This window comes from Musca domestica, unplaced genomic scaffold (genome assembly GCF_030504385.1).
Source record: "Musca domestica strain aabys unplaced genomic scaffold, Musca_domestica.polishedcontigs.V.1.1 17, whole genome shotgun sequence".
NCBI classification, from domain to species: Eukaryota; Metazoa; Arthropoda; class Insecta; order Diptera; family Muscidae; genus Musca; species Musca domestica.
Window position 1 is genome coordinate 15149439 of NW_026712230.1, and position 20285 is coordinate 15169723.

At 34.5% G+C, this 20285-nt stretch overlaps 1 protein-coding gene across 1 annotated transcript in view; it reads left to right on the forward strand.

Moving 5' to 3' along the window:
* The window catches only part of LOC131801674 (roundabout homolog 2-like), a 310984-nt gene that overhangs the window by 197461 nt on the left and 93238 nt on the right, over positions 1-20285 (forward strand). The window contains exons 4-5 of the mRNA XM_059120600.1: positions 12585-12706; positions 15020-15200. Coding sequence (XP_058976583.1) covers positions 12585-12706; positions 15020-15200 — 303 coding nt within the window. The remainder of the gene's footprint in view (positions 1-12584; positions 12707-15019; positions 15201-20285) is intronic.

Below are 20285 nucleotides of genomic sequence, written 5' to 3' on the forward strand. Positions count from 1 at the left end.
TGAAGTTGGTTGCAGTTTTTTCATCTCACCCTGTATATATTCTGGATCATCAAAAAATTTTAAGAAAATTTAGCGGTCTTCGTCTGACTGTAATGAAATTCCTTGTAAATGGTGGAGGGTATTACAATTTTGGTAAAGATATGGAAGTAAAAATATATCACTTTTTATCCCCCATTATTTTAAGAAAGATATGTCACTCGAAATAAGTGATTACTTATAATCCAGAAATATCTACTTATTTTGCGAGACATGCTCTGGATAAAATAATGAGTTAGTAATGCGATTTGTAATGAGATTTTTGTTGTAGGTGGTTGTGAGTTAGGATACTTTTGCCCACCTATTTTTCTATTTTCCATCAAAATTCACTTGTCATCAAAATTTTAAGCTGATATTCGGCTCTTTGGCAGCATTCATTGAGGTCAAAATTTAAATTTCAGCTGATTTGAAATATGTAAAAATAGTATTTTCCTTTTTCTAAAGATTTTTTATTTTCTAATGTCACTAACACCAACATATCAGTTTATATTTATTCCGATAACCATAAAAAATCCATCATCTTAACAAAAAATTCCAAAATTTAATGGGTGGGCATTAACACCATAAATTATCTTTCGGAAATAAAAGAAGCATCACATTAAACAAATATTTTAAATGTGTTCCCCCATTACCAAAACCAAAAAGAACGATCATTTTCAAATGCATTCCCTGCAAGATCAGATCAAAATATCAATAAAATAATTTTAATTACATTTTATGGCTTTCCATGGCTATGAGATGGGAGCTGGCAGCAAATCGAATTTGATGGCATGTTGGAGCAAAAAAAAAAACATATTCACGCGTCAGAACTAATAAAAATGTCAACTTTCATTTGCTACAGATCGTTTGTCCAACGGAAATTATGAGCCACATGAGAGGGGCCGGGGGAGACATAATCTTTCTGTTTCAAATTAAAAACATTACGAAATGTTTTTTCCATTAATGGAACAAGATCATTTTTGGGGGAAATGTCCAATAAAAAATTTATGGATATAATATCACGAGGAGTTAGACGAAGAAAAAGTTGAGAGGAAGTAGACAAAAGTTTTTTTTTTTTTTTGTAAAATCGCCCAGTATTTAGTATTTATTAGAAACCAACAACCTTGTCCAGGAAAATAAATCAAAATATTGAAGTCCCGGATTAGAAAAGATTTTATAAAGAAAGAGCGAGAGAGAATGATCGGGAGGCATGAATTTTACTCCAATTAGGAAAGAGTTTATAAAGAGAGAGAATGATCCGTAGGGAAATTTATGGCATATTATAATCAATTTATCACTTAAAGGAGCTCTAATAATAACTTCGCATAAAAATCGAACAACAAAAACATAATAATTAAAAAAATAAAATATCTCGAAAAAGTTGAAACTTTTAAATTTCTCAGTTAAAGCCCACAGTAAAGAAAATTAAAACTGATGCGGGGCTGAGAACAAGCTCAAACGAAAGGTGTCAGGGAGGAATTTTTAAGCAAAAAATTGCTGAAATTGAATACATTTGCAAAGTTTATAAAAAACCACAACTTAGGAAAATTTATGAAAAGTTTTGTGGTATATTCTTAAAGGTTGGGCTTTACATTTTGAGAAAATTTGAAAAATTCCTAATTCCGAAATTTGTTTTGCATATAAAATCCATGCATTTATACCTCCTCTTAATTTGGCATCATTTTTAATACTGTCAGTTTTAAACGATAAATTTAAATGTATGTTTTTTTATTATCAAGCCATCATTGTTTTTTGTTAAATAAATATGTTCCTTTTTTGTGAAAAAATTTATACAAAAAATGTCTGAAATTTATCCTTCCCCTTTTGAAACTCAGCCTTTTAAATGTAAATTTTATCTCTGAAAGATACCTTAAATGGGTATATACTTTTAAGAAGCCTCAGGGAACATATATTCCCAGAGGACATACCTTCGAAAGAGGTTCTCTGACGCCCCTATGTACAAAAACAGACGATACACAGGGTATTTGTTCTAGGAGATTTCAAAGGACAGAATTTTAATATGGCCTAAAAAGGCATCCATTGTAATGGAACTTTAGCCAGTATAAATTATTATTAATTTTAAATGGCATCCATTGTAGAGATTTGCTCTGACGTCATCTATTTCAGAAGGCATCTATTCAATGGGTTAATGATCTAAGAAGTCAACTATTGAAGAGCCATTTTTTACGATGCCGTTTTTTTTAGAAAAGGCAACAGAAGGCTTCTTTTTTGCCTATATTTCAGAATAGAAGGTCTTAAATGTCTTCTATTCTGGGGAAAATGGCCCCGTTTTTTCTTTTTTTTTTTTTTTTTTGTGAGAAAATGGCCTCAGAAGGCTTCTTTGGTTATATGTTTTAGTGTAAATAGCCTCAGGGTAATCTTTTGTAGAATCTACGGCTCTGGGCCTCTATTTTTATTAAAAAATAGGCTTATAGAAGTTCCATTGACATCAAAAACCCTCTGCAGTCTGTTGTCTTCAGAGGGCATATTTTCTAGAAAAGGTCTTCGGAAATAAATAAATAAATATAATTGTTGTTGCAAAATCGTCAGGCAAAATCCCATTATTGTTGTTTTTATAAAAACAACGTTTGTTTATGAGTGGAGAACGATGGTAATGTTTACCAGGGGGTAAGGCAGGGAATACCTAGGTTTCGGAAAGAGCCACCAATCCTCATCAGTTCCCTTGTTTCTTGTCTGGGATATTCTCCCCAGAAGTTATTTTAAAAAATAACTTCTATGACAAAAAACATTTTTTACCCAAGTGACGAGATCGTAAGCTCAATAGAAGAGGAACAAAAGAATTACATAAAACTAAAATTCTTTCGGAAAATCTTCTAAATCTTACAACCGCACTTATAAACATTTTCATCTTTCTCCACTTGTTATAATAAAAATAAATATAATTATGTAATAAATTTATGTAATTTGGACAGGGCTTCGGTGAAAGGAGTAGAGGAACCATTTGAAGAAGGGATCAATTTTTTGATCTGTATAGTATGGAGGGTATATTATTTTGTCATTCCGTTTGTGACACCTCGAAATATACATTTTAGACCCCACAAAGTATATACATATTTTCATGATCAGAATGCAATTCTATGTCGATTTACCTTCCGAACAAAATAAAGTAGGTTGATAAAATTTTACTAAAGGACTTTTTGTAGGTCCAAGTTTTGGTATAGCCACCATATAATAGTACCTACCTATGTTCGGTATTTTGTTGATTTAAGCGCAAATTTTTCAAAATTGGCATTTGAAGCTCATTATGGATACTACAGCCTATGACAGAAAGTTTTGTGTGCAGGTTCACGTCTTCGTATAGCCCCCATATAACGACACCTCCGGATATTCGGTATTTTGATGATTTTAGCGACATTATTCATCGGGATTGGTTCAAATTTAGTATTTGAAGTTCGTAATGGATACTGAAGCTTATGCAAATTATCTGTATAGGTCCACGTTTTAGTATAGCCCCCATATAATGGTACCTCCCGATATTCGGTATTTTAATATGTTTAGATACATTATTCACCGAAGTTTCGCATTTGAATATTTTTGAAGTTTTGCATTTGAATATTGTAACGGCTTATTTGTGGAAGACGGACCCGGATATTTTACCCAGGTTAGACCCTAACCGATATAATCAATATAGAGTTTATGAAAAACCAAAATGCAGGATTGCTCTGGTGTTTGACTTTGGACCATATAGCTACAGCTATACTTTATTATATTTTAAAGATTCTGGGCACATCTTTAACTGAAAAGCCACAATTTAACAGGATTGTTAGCAAATTTTTGTTTGGAAACTGTTACAAGACAACTTTTGTCTACCTAACTTTTAACGAATTTCTACCAATTAATTTGCTAAAAGTTCTGAATATTGATTGATATGTAAGCCGACACTTTTGTGTTAAAATATTTGACATTCATTTGTATTTTAACTCTTACAGTACTTTTATAAAGTGATATTTTGAAGTTTTAAGAAATTTCCACTATATACATTACCCACCTTTATCTCTACAACTTTCTCCCCTATTTTCTGATAACTGGAGCCAGAATACATTCTTTCCGAAAGAAATGGCCAAAAACACGTATGGAATCCCAGTTATTGTGAATGGTTGTTACGGAAAAGTAAGTTGAGACATTGTGTTGCGGCAAACGAAAAAAAAGATTTCAGACAAAAATGAACATACAACATATGTACATAACTGGAATTCTGTGTTGCCCGGTTGTATTACAAACTGTTTGCCATAGAAATACAAGCAGCCGGGCTAACTGAAAAGAAATGCTGCAAAAACATGGTCAGGGCCCTGTTACCTTTGGCAAAGGGAACACATGTAGAATAATAGTATAATTTCCTTTTTGAAACCATGGGTTTGAAAGACGCTTCTGAGTTTGCTTTGCTGGCTCATGTGTCGGTTTTATGTTTCTATTTTTTAGTTTTTTTTTTTGTTAGTTTTCTTTTACTTGTGCATAAAATGAAAATTAGCATATATGAAATGTTTTCTCCATACTTGTTGGTGTTGTGTTGTTGTTTTAACGCTTTATAGTCAAATTCTTGTATTCTTTTGGTTGACTCTTTCAGCTAGCATAGCATGGCAACATGGTAATTATGGTCCTGGCATACGCATACATAATGAGCCAACGAATGGCCCATCAAAATTAGAATTGTTCTCTCTCTCTCTCTTTTCCCTCCATTTTGCCAGGCATTTACATTGCTGTTAACTTGGCTATTTGCAGTCAAGCAATTGCTTGTTATATGGCTTGTTTAGTTTCGATGATGATAGCAGTAGGTTCTATGCAACGTTGTTGTTCCTTGATGGTCGATCATAAACTCACAAAGAAAAAAAAACGGGGTGGAGCCTTCAAACATATGTTAGGAGCTGAGCTGATGATACCTCTTTTGTTTTTATGGTGAAAATGACAGGCTGGGCAGTGGAGTACAACAAAAAACTAGGTGTGTTTATTAATAAAAATTTTGTTTAAACAAACTACAATAAGAAATAATTATAATGACAATCTATAATCATCACGGAGAGAAGAATAAGTAGGAGAAACAAAACCCCTGGAGTTGGAGGCAACAGCATAAACATGTCACATATTTAATTGGCTGGAATTGTGTTTTGGTGTCATGTCCATAACACATAAATGATTTAGAACAGGAAATCATTTGTTGGGGAAACAAAATTATAGAAAATTACAATAATTAGCATATTAACATAGTACATGGTCTATGGTTTTGTAATTAAGACAAGCAGGCACCTAGACAACTACTTACGGGAATCATGTTGCCCATTGGAAAGAGATAGGCTACTGTAGCACAAGGTGTCACAAAAATAAAATAGATTTTATGGAGATAATAGAGGTCTATTAATAGTGTTATCGTAAGGGTGAATTCAGGCCTCAGTCGTCTCTTACTGTGAAGAGTTTGGTAGGCGTATGTACCACTTTTAACATTACTAGCAATTGCAACCATATACCTTCTGCTTTACCAGTGTTCCGAAAATAATGACAACTACTTACCCTCTGTATTAGCAGTGATTTAAAAGGAATACTAGTTTTTCATTGAACATATAAAAGTCAATAACTTGCTTATATCATGCAAAGTAATGAGTACTGGCCCACAGTAAATTCGAAAAAAATGCTTTTGAAATCATGAAATTACCGAATACTCCTTATATTCGATCCATACGAAGACGTGCCATTTTTGCCATAGGCCATTACGATATTCAATGGGGAATAATGTCAAATATACCGTCCAAAATATCCAATATCGGGAGTTGCGGTTATATGGGGGCTATACGAATACCGAATATCTGAAGGTACAGTTATATGGTGGCTATACAAAAACTTAGACCTATATTGGCAATTCTATGCAGGAATGTTTCTTACATAATGATAACGCATACTGTTAATTTACAGCAAATTCGGTTTAAAATTGTGACACCCAAAATCCTTAAACCTTAAATCTGTCGGTTCAGTTTTATGGGGGCTATACCAAAACGTGAACCTATATAACCCATTTTCAATGCCAAAAGACCTGTAGAGAGCCTCGACAGGGTATTTATCCATCTGCAAGGTGTTTAATCTTTGAGAGCTTTTCTATCTACAGAAGGCATGTAAAAGTTTTTATATCTATAGATGACCTGCAAAATCAATAGCATATTTTCCAAAAGACCCAAACAGTTGATCTCCCCACAATAATGCTTCTTTGAAGACATGTAAAAGGATTTCTATCTACAGAACTAGCATAGAAGGTCCTTTACTTACACCTGTAATAAGTCTTTAATCTATAGAAGGCCATCAATCCATAGAATAAGTATAAAAGATATGCTAACCATAAAACAGCAACAAAAAGTGCAAAAACCAAAAAAAGTTATCCATATAAGTCCTGCATAAGGTTTTCGATTCATAGAAGTCTTGTAAAAAAGGCCTACTATTCATATAATATCTGCAGCATGTGTTCCATCCAGATATGACCAAAAAATGTATCTCTTAAATATCTTTAAAGGGTCTTCTTCCTATAGAAAACCGACCGAGGAGGTAAACTACCCACTGAGAAGGCGAAAGAACAACTTGCAGCTAATTTGGCGGCAAATTGGAACCGAAACGTTTAAAAATATCGAAAATCATAGATACAGTTATATTGCGACTATAACAAATCTTTATACAATATTAAATATTTTTTTGACAAGATAAGTAGTTAAAGAATCCACTGAGAATCCGAAATATCCATTTACAGCCGATTTGGTTGAAAATAGACCAAAAACCTTAGATCTTTACTAAATATTTTTAGCAAGGACTACTTTAGCAACTACTCAATAAGAACCTGAAACATAAACTTATAGGTTGTATGTTTGGAAATCGGGAACTCTTCGAAATAGCGAGAATCTGGGGGTTCCATTATAACCCATTATATGGAGGTTCCGATATAACCCATTTCCAATATGGGGGATAGGGGACCCTGACGAATAGTTCGCGATATTGCAAACTGAATGTTGCAATATACTCCTCATCTTACGCTGAAGGGTGTATAAGAGTATTCGATCAAAAAAGGTATCTTTAAAACATTATTTTGTAAATGCTTTCAAAGTCCAATGAAGAAAAATCAAGAAATTTTAGTCAAAATGTTGAAAGTTAAGCTCAACATCTGATTTCCTGATCAATTTGATATGTTTGAAACAAAATCCTCTGTAATTGAGAAAGTGGCGCCCAACGTGTAGTCAAAATTTTGAAATTTCATAGTAAGGTTTTGGCAATTATTACACAGATATACAAATCTAAACCGTTCTTGACAAAATTTGATACACTTATTTCGGAGCTGTATCTGATATTTAATCATTGAAAAGAATCATTGTTGCGGAATGCATATTACGCTTGTGAGGTACTTTAAACTCCAAATCGGATAAAACGTATATATAGGATACACCAAATTTAAAGTACTGGTTTCCCGACTGAATTCAGTCGTGATTCCAAAAATTCAGCCAATTTGGGCTGATATTAGCAATTTGGTGCACAATAAACCTGAAATCGGATAATGATATATATGGGGGCTATATCCTAATCTGAACCGATCTCGGTAAAATTTGACTTATGGTGTGCATATTACGCTTGTGAGAGAATCAAAACCCCAAATCGGATGAAACATATATATTGGAGCTATAGATATATCGGAACCGATTTTTACCAAAATTGATGAACTTGCATCTAGACTGAATTTGGTTGGATATACCAAAATTCAGGTCTTTATGACTTATATTGACCATTTTGGGCACAATAAACCCGAAATCGGTTGAAGATATATGGGAACTATATCTAAACCTGATCCGATTATCACAAATATCAACAGGGTTCGTCGTTGGACCAAACAAATATTGTTTGCAAAAATTCATCTTAATCGGATAATAAATACGACCTGCATTTTGTTTACAAGAATACATGGACGGGCAGACAGAGGGACTGACATGCATAAATCGACTAAGAAAATGATTCTAAGAAGATCCTCAAAATTAACTATGTGTCTATCTCGTTTGCTTCTCCCTGTTACAAACAAATGCACAAATGCATAAGTGTATAGGGTATACCTTAAATTTCCTACAATCATTTTTTGACGGGAGAGTTCAAATATATCGTCTCTCAAAGACAACATCTTAAAGGTCATCTGCTCACAATTATTCGATGGAAGGTATGTTCTTAGAAATCTTCTTAAACCCTAAAGAAGACAGCCTAATTTTATCCCTAAGTTTAATGACTACTTAGAGGTCTATTCTCTAAGGTTGTGTTAAAAAATCTGTTATCCGTAAGAGTTCTGTCTATTACATATATATTTTTTTTTTTTGGTAAATTCTAGCCAAAAGAAGATCTATCGGTATGAGACCCCCTATCTTATTTATTTAAATATTTCAATCTTAAATTCAATTCAAAAATCTTCTATTATTTTGTATCGCTTCGTGTCACATTTCCATTAAGCCAAGAAACAAACACATACACACACACACACACATCAAATTGACATTGAGATTTTAATGTAAACATATTCGCAACAACAACTACAATGATAACCGTTGAACATTTCATGACATTGTCAGTTTTCTTTCCAATGTATGACTCGGTCTTGACAACATGTATCGTCTCCATCGTTGGCTGTCGTCATCGTCGTCGTAGCCATTGACAACATCATCTTCGGTATGGTTTCAACATTATCTTCAGCAACCGTGTTCAACTCATGTTTCCTTGGAAAAAATAATTCTCTCTCTTTCTCGCTGTGCAATTGAATGTCTGTCCAGAGTCCTGAATTTTGTGAATAGAGGAAGAAATTTTTAGTTGGAAAATGAAAGGCTTTTTAAGTATTGAAAAGGGTGTTTTTGCATGAAAATTTTTCTCGGTGTACACCAGACAGAATCTAAATTCAAATTACCATGAACATATACAACAAAAATGTTTGAAATAAAAGAAAAGGTATCCTTTTAACGTTTTTAATGATCAATTTGTAGAGTATGATATTTCTATTTAGCCATATATGCATGCCAAACAGTCAGCCAGCCAGGCAGCCAACCAGTCATCATGCATCCCGTCATTCAACCAACAAACCAGCCAGGTAAATGCTGCAGCAACAGCAGTGGCAAAATATGCATAATGTTGCATGAATGGGAATAAAAATGTTATGCAGCAGGAACCCAATGGTGATTGGATGTTGTTTCAGGTAGCACAACACACAACCACCTCAATAATGATAATGATGGCAATAATAATGACGTTTTTGTTGTTATTGTTGATGGCCATGTGATGGCCTATTCTATATGTACGAGTTTTTTTGGGATCTCTGGCTTTGAGTATGTCTACATGAATTTCTGAGCTATTATCATAGCTGAAAAATCATGTTGAGGAACGTGTTGTACATTGTTGTATTGGCAATAATAGTACCTGGTTAGTTCTTCTTCTTCGCTGTCTTTTTGATATACATGTTCGTTCTTTCGTTCGTTCGTTTGACTCTCCATTCATCCAACCATGCATGTGTTCGTTTGTCCATACTTCTATTCAACCATCCATCTCGAAATGATTATGGTTCGATGGGGTTCTGTTGTTGTTGTTGCTCTTGCCGTTGTTGCTTTACTGGCGTTATGGTAAATGTGTTATGTTGGCTAATGATGACATTGGTGACATTAGTCGGTGGCAACCGGCTAATAGAGATGAGACAGTGTGGCACGAGTGGAAATTGCTAACTAAAAATAAATCAATATCGAGGGTTCAAATATTAGCTTTTTTATCTCTAGCGATATTTTTAAATTACGAATTTTTGGAGGAATAACAGAAGCATATTTTCGAGGTAGATTTTATAGGTTAGTAAATATTTTCACCATATTCTACGGGTTGAAACGATTTCTTTGGCACAGTTTTTGAATTTTTATAGAGAAATGTTTTGGATTTGAAGTATTTTTTTTTAATTTCAAGGACAAAAACTGGAGATTTCTAAGAATTGTTTAAAGATTAAAATCGGGGGTACAAGAACTACTTTCTTTTTACACCCTACACCATACATAGTATGGAGGGTAAATTAAGTTCATCATAACTCATCAAAAAATATATGCAGGGTGTGATAAAAAAAACTGCAACAAAGTCAAACGCCATAATTTTTACCTTTTTTTAATTTTATTGAATGAAAGCAAAAAATTTTAGAAAAATCACAAAATTTTAGAATAAGTTTAGATTTGTTTGAATTGGTCACCTTTGGCACGAATTATGGCCTTCAAACGGCCAATGAAACCGTCACACGCTGCCCGAATGTTTCTCTGCGGTATTTTCGACGCATTCCCGGCGAAGCGCTTGCTTGAAGTGATCGATACTTTGCTATTTTTTTAGTGCCAACCTTGCTTTTCAAAATACTCCAAACACAATAGTCCATCGCATTTGTATCCGGAGATTTTGGGTGGCGCGTGCTTAGTGCGCTGGTGCTGAGTCCTGTTGTAATGTCCAAAGTCTGCGCCCAAAATGTTTGCATGCCCAAGGCTTTAATACACCCTCCAGAATTTTTTCGCGATAATATTCGGCATTTATTCTGATGACACGATCGATTATTACGAAGGAAGAGCGATCATCGGCTGTTATGGAGGCCCACACCATCACCATGGCCGCCGCTTCAGTTCTGGTGGCCAACCGAAGGTGCACATTTTCAGCTGACCTCTTTGGCAAGAAAACACGATCATTTTGTTTGTTTAGAAACTGCTGGACAACGAATGTTTTCTCATCAGAGAAAACCAAATTCGGCAGTTCACCACATTCGACCAAGCAAAGCAACTCCTTAGCTCTTTTGAGTCTATTTTCTTCCTGTTGCGATGTAAGTTCTTACACTTTTTGGAATTTCATTGGATTAACCCCGAACTCGTTTTTCAATATTTGCCCACTGGAATATTGCGATATGTTCAGCTCACGAGCCATTTTTCGGCACTGCTACGCGGGTTTCGATCAAGTCGCTTCTTTACTTTTCGAACCATTTGTGCTGATGTTGCTGTTTTCGACCGTCCACTTCCTTAACGGGGGCTACGCTTCCAGTGTCACGGTAACGAGCGATGGTACGAGACACAAAAGATTTATTCACATTTAAATGCTGGAGTGCTCTAACGATAGTCACTTGTGGTTTTCCAGCCAAATATAAAAAAATCACACTAACACGCTTGAATTCCATCAGGAATAATTTGTTTCTGAAAATTCTCACCAAAATGCTTTTGTACGCTTGAAAACAATATAATGAGCTGTCAGTGGAATAATTTTAACAGCTGACGGACGAGTAGCTTAGAAATGACAGCAGTCTGAAGTTGGTTGCAGTTTTTTCCTCTCACCCTGTATGAGTCTACGATATCGTTTGGATGAATTTACCGATATTTTTACCGGAATTGCTTTAAATTTCGTATTTCAAGTTCAGCCTATTAGCAGTATTTTTGGACATTTTTCAAGTTTCTTCAAAATGCCGAACTTTGCTGCTTTGAATTAAGGGGAAATCTATCATTTCTATTTATAGCTATGAATACCCTTTCAAAACCACTGTCCCTCTCCACTCTCTTTACCTACCATTGTTCTATTCTCTTGGTTATTATTACCAGTTAATATTTGCCATGGTTTCTAATAATTTGCTTAACATGATTATCAATTGTTATTATTTCATGTCGGGTATCCATGTTGAAAAGTGTCAGGCCGGCCGGTTGGACGGTTGGGCGGCTGGCTGTTTGTCTGTCTGTCTGTCTGGCCGACATGATTGCATGCTCTTTAGGCTATGTCTAGCTAATAGTTTTAATGGCCAACAAAATGAAGAAAAACGTGATATGCATTTTAAATGAACTCTGTTTTTTTTTAGAAGGCACCCACTTAAAACATTTCCATATTATTATTTAGACTATTTGAACATAAACCAAATTATATAGCAGATTGTGTTAATTTGGAAAAATGTATATATTTTAGAGTAATTAAATAATACTGTGTGGGTTGTGAAAATTTCAAAATTGATAGAGAAAATATTTAAATTTCCAAAAAAAAAAAAAAAAAAACAAATAATAGTAATAAAATAAAATAAAATAAAATAAATAAAAAATATTTAAATTTTTCTTCCAAAATTTTAAATATGTTCTCTATTTGGAAAATAAGTTCAATTCTACTGTTTCAGAACGTAAATTCGTAAGAATATGAATATTTTTTAAGTATTGATACAAAATAGTATTATTGCCACTATGTTTTAAAGAAGACAAAAATTCGTATAAATTCTAATGTGACCAATTCTTTTCAAATTTATTTATGATTAACATCTTTGAATATTTTAAATTTTTAGCCGTTTTTTTAGTAAAAAAAGTATTCCAATTTTTTAATAATACATTCGTTAGAATATGAAGATTTTAAGAGTATTTCATTTTCAATTTCATAAAAATCCTTATTTATATAAAAGATTTGGATAATAGCCAGCTACTTCATGAACCATATCCATCCTGTCATCTCGCAGTTGTTTGTTTTAACTTTTCTCTTGTTTTATCTACAAATATTTTAAACAATTTCTCTATTCTGTTTTTTTTTTCTTATCGTTATAGCTCAATATCAATCACCCCGTATTATTGAACATCCCACAGATTTGGTGGTGAAAAAGAATGAACCAGCCACACTGAATTGTAAAGTTGAAGGCAAGCCCGAGCCCACGATTGAATGGTTTAAGGTAAGTGATTTAAAACATTGTCCCTCATTAATAGAAGATACCCTCAGATCTGTAAATTTTAACACAAAATGAAAATGCAGAAGAGTATAAAAATAGGGGTAAAAATAGAAGAAACGTGTGTCGGTATTTTGAAATGCGACATCGCTAAGTAACCTAATATTCCTCAAATTTTCAAGTTTTCATACCGAATCTATTTGGATTTTAGGTATTAGGTATTTTCGGCAATATTACTGATGACAATACGAGAATTATCTAGGTCAAGCATTATTATCGCCGAACTCAAAATACCAAAAATTTACAAAATTTCATGAAAAATATAATTAAAACATATAAAATTCTTGAAATCGGGCTTACTGTTACATTAGCAATTACCAAAAAGGTAGACCGACTAGACCCATTAGTTGAATAAATGATTTTTGAAGTAGACCAAGCTCTTCATACATTTTCAATGCACCTTTTCAACGTTGCTAAATATATCGCATAATATTGGGCCACTTTGTATATGAGCAACGCTATGGGTGAGATAAAAAAAACTGCAACAAAGTCAAACGCTATAATTTTTACATTTTTTTTTAAATTTTATTGAATGAAAGCTAAAAATGTTGGAAATAGCATCAAATTTTAGAATAATTTTAGATTTGTTCGAATTCGTCATCTTTGGCACGAATTATAGCCTTTTAACGGCTAATGAAACCGTCACACGCTACCCGAATGTTGCTCTACGGTGTTTTGGCCCATTCCCGGCGAAGCGCTTGCTGGAGGTGATCGACACTTTGGTATTTTTTAGTGCCAACCTTGCTTTCCAAAATACTCCAGACACAATAGTCCCACGGATTGTAATCCGGAGATGTTAGTGGCCATTGTGCACCGGAAATGAAGCGAGGAACCTCATTTTGTAACCATTCTTGGGTGGCGCGTGCTGAGTGCGAGTCCTGTTGGAATGTCCAAGGTCTGCGCCAAAATGCCCAAGGCACAAGGGTGTATTAATCCTCCAGAATATTTTCGCGATAATATTCGGCATTTATTTTGATGCCACGGTCGATTATTGCGATATGTTCAGCTCACAAGCCATTTTTCGGCCACTGCGACGCGGTTTTCGATCAAGTCGCTTCTTTAATTTTTCTGCAGATGTTGCTGTTTTCTTCCGTCCACTTCCCTGACGTTGGGCTACGCTACCAGTATCACGGTAACGATCGATGGTACGAGACACATTTAAATGCTGGAGTGCTCTAACGACAGCCATTTTTGGTTTTCCAGCCAAATAGAAAGACATTACAATTCTCACCAAAATGCTTTTGTACGCTTAGAAACAATATAATGAGCTGTCACTGGAATAATTTTAACAGCTGTCGGACGAGTGGCTTAGAAATGACAGCAGTCTGAAGTTGGTTGCAGTTTTTTCATCTCACTCTGTATAGTATCAAAATACCAAAATTTGGGCTTCAACATAGCCCTACTGAAAAAATACTGTAAATGCGTTAAATCATATGAGCGGTCCCCATAGGGAAAGTGAGCGGTCCCTATAGGAAACCTTTACTTGAATTAACAGTAGAGTCCATATAATTTAAATATTGAAGATTATTTCATGTAATTGTTGACCCCAACTGCTCCCAAATGATCCATCCGCTTAGTCCAATTTTGACATACTTCGAAATAAATATTTTAGATAAAAAATGGATCTTCGACCAACTGTCCTATAGCCCATGCACCAAAAATACTGCGTTGCGGTAGGTCGTTCGGCTTCAATTGTTGGCCCGCAAATTTGCAACCTTTTTTGATTAACAGAGTCCCAATTGCTTCGCGAATTGGCAGCGAATCGATAAGTGATGGTCAGCATTATCCCTGTCCTATACAGCTGTATTTTACGTTGGCGAGTTGTTGGTTGAATATCCAAAAATGCGAAATTTAGTCACAATACCCGAAGAGCCCCTTTAGTGGTCGATTAATCTGACCATAACATGGCAGAATGATTGAATGATTTTCAAGAATTGAATTAAAGATGTTTGACAGTTAAACAAAACACGGAATGTGTGTGAGCTATTTAAACCAGCTCTACATTTATAATCTACTTAAGTTTTGCTGAAATTATTAAAAAATTGAATTTTGTCGTTCAGTGTAATTGATAAATTTATAGAGACTGATGTATATATTGGTTGTTTGGCCAAGGCTCTCAAAGATATAGATAGAGTTTCAATTAGGGATAATGATCCCCAATCAATATTCCCCATTATGTTTTTTTAATTTTATAAATAAACAATTTTAAATGATTCCAATTTTCCTATCTCTTTCACCCCCCCCCCCCCCTCTTTTCAGGATGGTGAACCCGTCAACACAAACGACAAGAAATCCCATCGTGTTCTTTTCAAAGATGGTGCCCTCTTCTTCTATCGCACGGTGCAGGGTAAAAAGGAACAGGACAGTGGTGTCTATTGGTGTGTGGCCAAAAATCATGTTGGCAAAGCAGTCAGCCGTCATGCCACTTTACAAATAGCGGGTAAGTGTTGAAAAATGCCAAAGAAATTAAAATGATGAAGAATCTCAAATGAAAATGAATGCAAACATGTCTTAAACAGCCACTAATGACACCAAGAATGTTGGTCGGGTTTTTGCCACCTCTCCGACCAAACAAGTGGCAAATAAGCAAATTAACACTTTGATGTGAAACGAAGAAGAAAAAAATATCGTCTCCTTCTACTGAATGGCAAAAGTAGAAAAAGGGAGAGATCGTGTGTGTGTGTCTGTGAAAATGCAGGAAGACATTTAGAGAAACATTAACAGTTTTTTTATGTACCACAACATTTGCGGAAAATATTGTGGACAAGTGTTTTTTGTTGGTGTCGTCATTTTACTCTCTCGGGTGGTGGTAGGTGTTGATGACGCCTTGATGTTATCTTCAAATGCTGTAAAAATATAGAACCCCTACGTATTTTGGCTCCGCAGGGCTAGTCCAAAGCGAAACAAGCAGCAGAACATGTTGACTTTTCCACATCACCACTTTTCACACATTTATAACATTTTGGCCAGCAAACGAGCCACGGCAGCCATGGCAGCGGTGCTCATAAATCTATCATTGTGGCGGTTGTTAAGCAAAACATCAATTGTATCGTTGATTTCCCCATGCAACAACAACGACAACAACAAATAGAGAATGGTTGGGTTAGGGAACCATGCCATTCATACTCCAATTCACACTCCCGTTTTCAGAGGGAATTTCAAATGATGAAGTGCTGGTGTTGCTGCTGCCATTCGCAATCGTATGAAGGCAGAACCTAATGGTTATGTTTCGCTTTAGAATATTTATTATTTCAACTCTCTGTCAAAAGGGCAGTAGGGAGAGATATGAATGTAATTCAAAACAACAAAACACCGCCAAATTTTGTTTTTTTTTTCCCACCAAAATTGTAGGAAATTTAAATGTGACAATAATTTGTTGTTTCAACGAGCCATTTGTGGCTCTCGATATGTGGTGTGGTGTTGTATGGTGAAAATTGAGTACTACATGTGTTGAATAATTTTTTTTTGGTACATAAAAATATTTACACTTATGTTGGCTTGGGGAATAATTTCACATTTGGAAAACAAAAAAAAATCTTCTCATTCTCGCGTAAATGCAACTAAATCATTTTTATGACTTAAATGGAATTGAAAAACGAAAAGAAAGAAAGAAAAAAAACGAATCGTTAAAAATAAATTGAAATTATACCAAGAGAGGCCCTCTAATGTTCAATTAGAAGTGTGAATGTGTTGCAGTTTGTTGTAAGTTTGTTGAAAATTCTGTCGAACGAAGTGGTGTTTGCTTGAAAATTACTTTGTTTTAATGGTTTCTTTGAAAGTTGTAAATGGTTGGCGTAGTGGAGGGTATGAAATGTTAAGGTGGGTGGTTTCGCGGGCCATCATTTTGATTTGATTTTGAATGTGGAAATGGAGAATTTTGAAAATGTTTTCAAAGTTGACAAGAAATTATAACAGGTAATTTTTTACCCTACACCACACTGTGGTACAGGGTGTTATGTGTTTGTACACTTGTTTGTAACATGACGAAGGAGACTAGAAAGACCCATAGTTACTTTTGAGGATTCGCATAGAATCACTTTCTAAGTCGATTTATGAATGTCCGTCCGTCGTATACATCTTTCTGTCCATGATTTTTTGTGAACAAAATGCAAGTCACATCATATGCGGATTTGTTTAAGTACAACTCGAAAATACAACTGCCGAATTTTGTGGAGATCGGTGCAGATTTGAATATAGCTTCAATATATCTTCGTCCAATCTTTCGGGATTTTGTGCACCAAATATGTGACTGCTGCCCAAATAAGATAGCATTTTTCACATTCAACCGAATTCTCCCATTTGCCGAAACTCGGTTCCTATATAACCGTTGCTACGATATACATTTCTCAATATAATCCTTCTCGAAGTCATGTCATGCACTCTATAGCAATGTTATTTAGTACGAAAGGTACAAATGCATCCGTCACATTTAGTGGAAATCGATTAAAGAATCGAATATACCTTCATGTATTAATTCCCTTGGATTCCAATTATAACTATTCTAAAACCAAAATACGCACAAATTCAGAATATAAACATTTATTCGTTACGGGCAGCTCTTCTAAATATACATAGAAGTGTAGGGTATCATATAGTCGACCCGCCCGTTATTTAAACTTTCGTTAGTGGTTATTTTTAAACCATCCACCATATATAATTAACTTTGTCATTCTATTTGTAACTCTTCGAAATACTTATGTTAGATCCTACGAAACTTCTAAGTCGATTTAGCGATGCCCGTCTCTCTGCCCATCTGCCTGTTGTAATCACGCTAACTTCTGCCAGTAGGCCGATTAAGTTCGTAAATAGACCATGTCGGTTCTCTTTTTCATATAGCCTCCATTTAACTGTACCTCCCAATATTCGGATTTCTGATGATTTTATCGACATTCTCTAATTGTTTACAATTCGACATTTAGAGTATGTAATAGGTTCTTAATCTTGTGGCAGATTATATATCTATGGTTTCCTACCTCCTAATATTCGAAATTTTGACATTCAAGTCAAATTTTCGAACGGAATTGTTTTTAATAGGCAGATCATTGTATATATAAGTCCACGTTCCAACATTAAGCCCTCATATAATGGTATCTCACAATTTTTGGTATTGTCATTATCTTAGCCACATGTCAATTAATTTCAAGCAATTGAATAAAATTCGGTAATAAGAGATTTTTTCAAAATTGGTATTTAAAACTTATAATAGATAACAACTGTAGCAAAAGACCTGAACCATCGGCTTTACGGTAAGTTAAATACTTTTGGCTTAACTCCAGCATCGTTTTCCAGTTCAGTTTTCTAGAGGTAGGTATTTGTACCCATTTTTTAAGAGACGGACCCAGTTTTTCCGATATGTGACCCAAAATCCGGTTCTGTGACCCGGGTTATATCCGAATCTACTAAACTGATATATTGACAATATATATATAATATAGGTTTCCTCAAATAGATAGATTATAGCTTTTTTTGGATACGAAACTACAGATTTTCTGAACCCGGGCTTTTTTGGGGTTCCGGACCCCCAAAGTATATATACCAAATACAACCTTTCCAAAATTCCTTAATATATGTTATTGGATCCTGCGATATGCACTTTTGAAATAATGTTTTCAGTATAAACAACATTTTTCTTTGCGTAGCCGGCATTGAACATTTCTAGAAGTCGGGCCAATTAAAAGAAGTATGAAATTTAGAAAAACTGTGCTTACTTCGTCGGTGAAGGACATACCAAAGGGTGAAATCGAGCTACAGTCAAAACAAATAAAGATATGAAGCTAAAATTTTGCACCGATCTGTATTTAGTCTGCAGGCAGGTCAAATTCGAAGATGTGCTATATCGGTCCTCGATATCGTACAGCGCCCATATAAATCCACAAAAGGAGTTCTTTTTGAGTACTTTACCCCCTTGAAGGGAATTGTCTGTATAGGTCCGCGATATCATATATCCCCCATATAACTGAATCTCCCGATATTCGGTATTTTTTGATTCTACACAAGGAGTTCTCTGTGAGTACTTTACCCCCTGAAAAAGAATTGTCTATATAGGTCCACGATATCGTACAGGCCCCAAACAATAGCGCTCCGCGATATTGGGTATTTTGATGAATTAAGCCACATTTATCAATGAATTGGCCTAAAATACACACAATAAGTTCTTTCTGAGTACCTAACCCCATGGAAAAGAATTGTCTATGGTCTGAAAATCGACAGGAACTCCGTAAAATTTCGTGTTTGAAGTTCGTAATGGGTGGTACAACCTATGACTGAAAATTATCTATGCAGGTCTACGTCTTAGTATAGCCCCATACAACGGTCCTCCCTTTATTCGGTATTTTTATGATATTAGCGACATTATTCATCGGAATTGCGTCTAATTTCGTATTTGAAGTTCGGAATCGTTGCTACATCATATCACAAAAACGCTTATCCAGCACTTCGTCTTCGTATATATAAAGGTTTTCATAAAGGTTTCTGTATTTTTTTTTAATATCCTAATTGTGGAGGGTATTAATTAGCTGCTCCTATACTTGATTGTTTTAATTTTTTAATAATATTTCCCTCCAAACCCTTTTCCTCAATTTCCAATCAAATAAAATAATAAATGTTAAACACAATTTCTGCCGATAGGACATTCCAAAACAATAATTTCAATTAGAATAGAGACAATAGTAACCAGGTTTGGTATGCAAAGCATGAAATTTCAATTAATTTTTGTAGGTTTCTGTCTTATTGCTACACTCCCTGTGGCTCAGTCGACGTTCGCTCTTTGATTATTCTATTAAAAAAGATTTTTTAATTAACTAATTACCTGCAACAACATATAACACGTGACGTGACTTCTTTTGTTTTCTGTTCTTTTTTTTTTCTTCTTCTTCAATTATACAACAATATGTATTGTTGTTGTTGTGATTTTTTGTTTTTTTTTTCACTGATGACGATTAACAATGAGGTGACTTGAAGAATTTTTAATTAGAGAGGCGGTGTGGTGTTGTTATTGTTTTAGCACCTCAAACATTGTACATTTTGGATTTGACAGCACAACACCGAGAAGACAAGGTGTTCCGAAAAATTCTTAGAAATCTTGGCAGAATTTTGTTTTTATAAACTGATTAACATAATTTTGCATTAAATGCTGCGTTACAAAGAAAATTCCATTTTTCTTTATAAATATATGGAATTTATGAGATCTTTGACATCTGCTGTCAAAGCCTTCTGTCATTATTGGTATGACAATAATACTGTGTGATACCCACCATATTGACATTTAAATATACACACACAAGCACACATCATTCGAGGGCAATGGTAAATATTTGTATACTTTAATAAAAAAAACTCCCAACAGCTTGATGAAAAATGTTAAATATTTGTTACATTATCCCTCCATCCAATGGCAAAGGTGTGTTTATTCCTCACATAGTGTAACTAATAAAAGCTGAATTTTTTTCTTGTCTTTACTCTATTGACATGGTGTTTGAGTTGGAAAAATCAAATAAAACTCTCTTAAAGTCAAACAAAACAATTC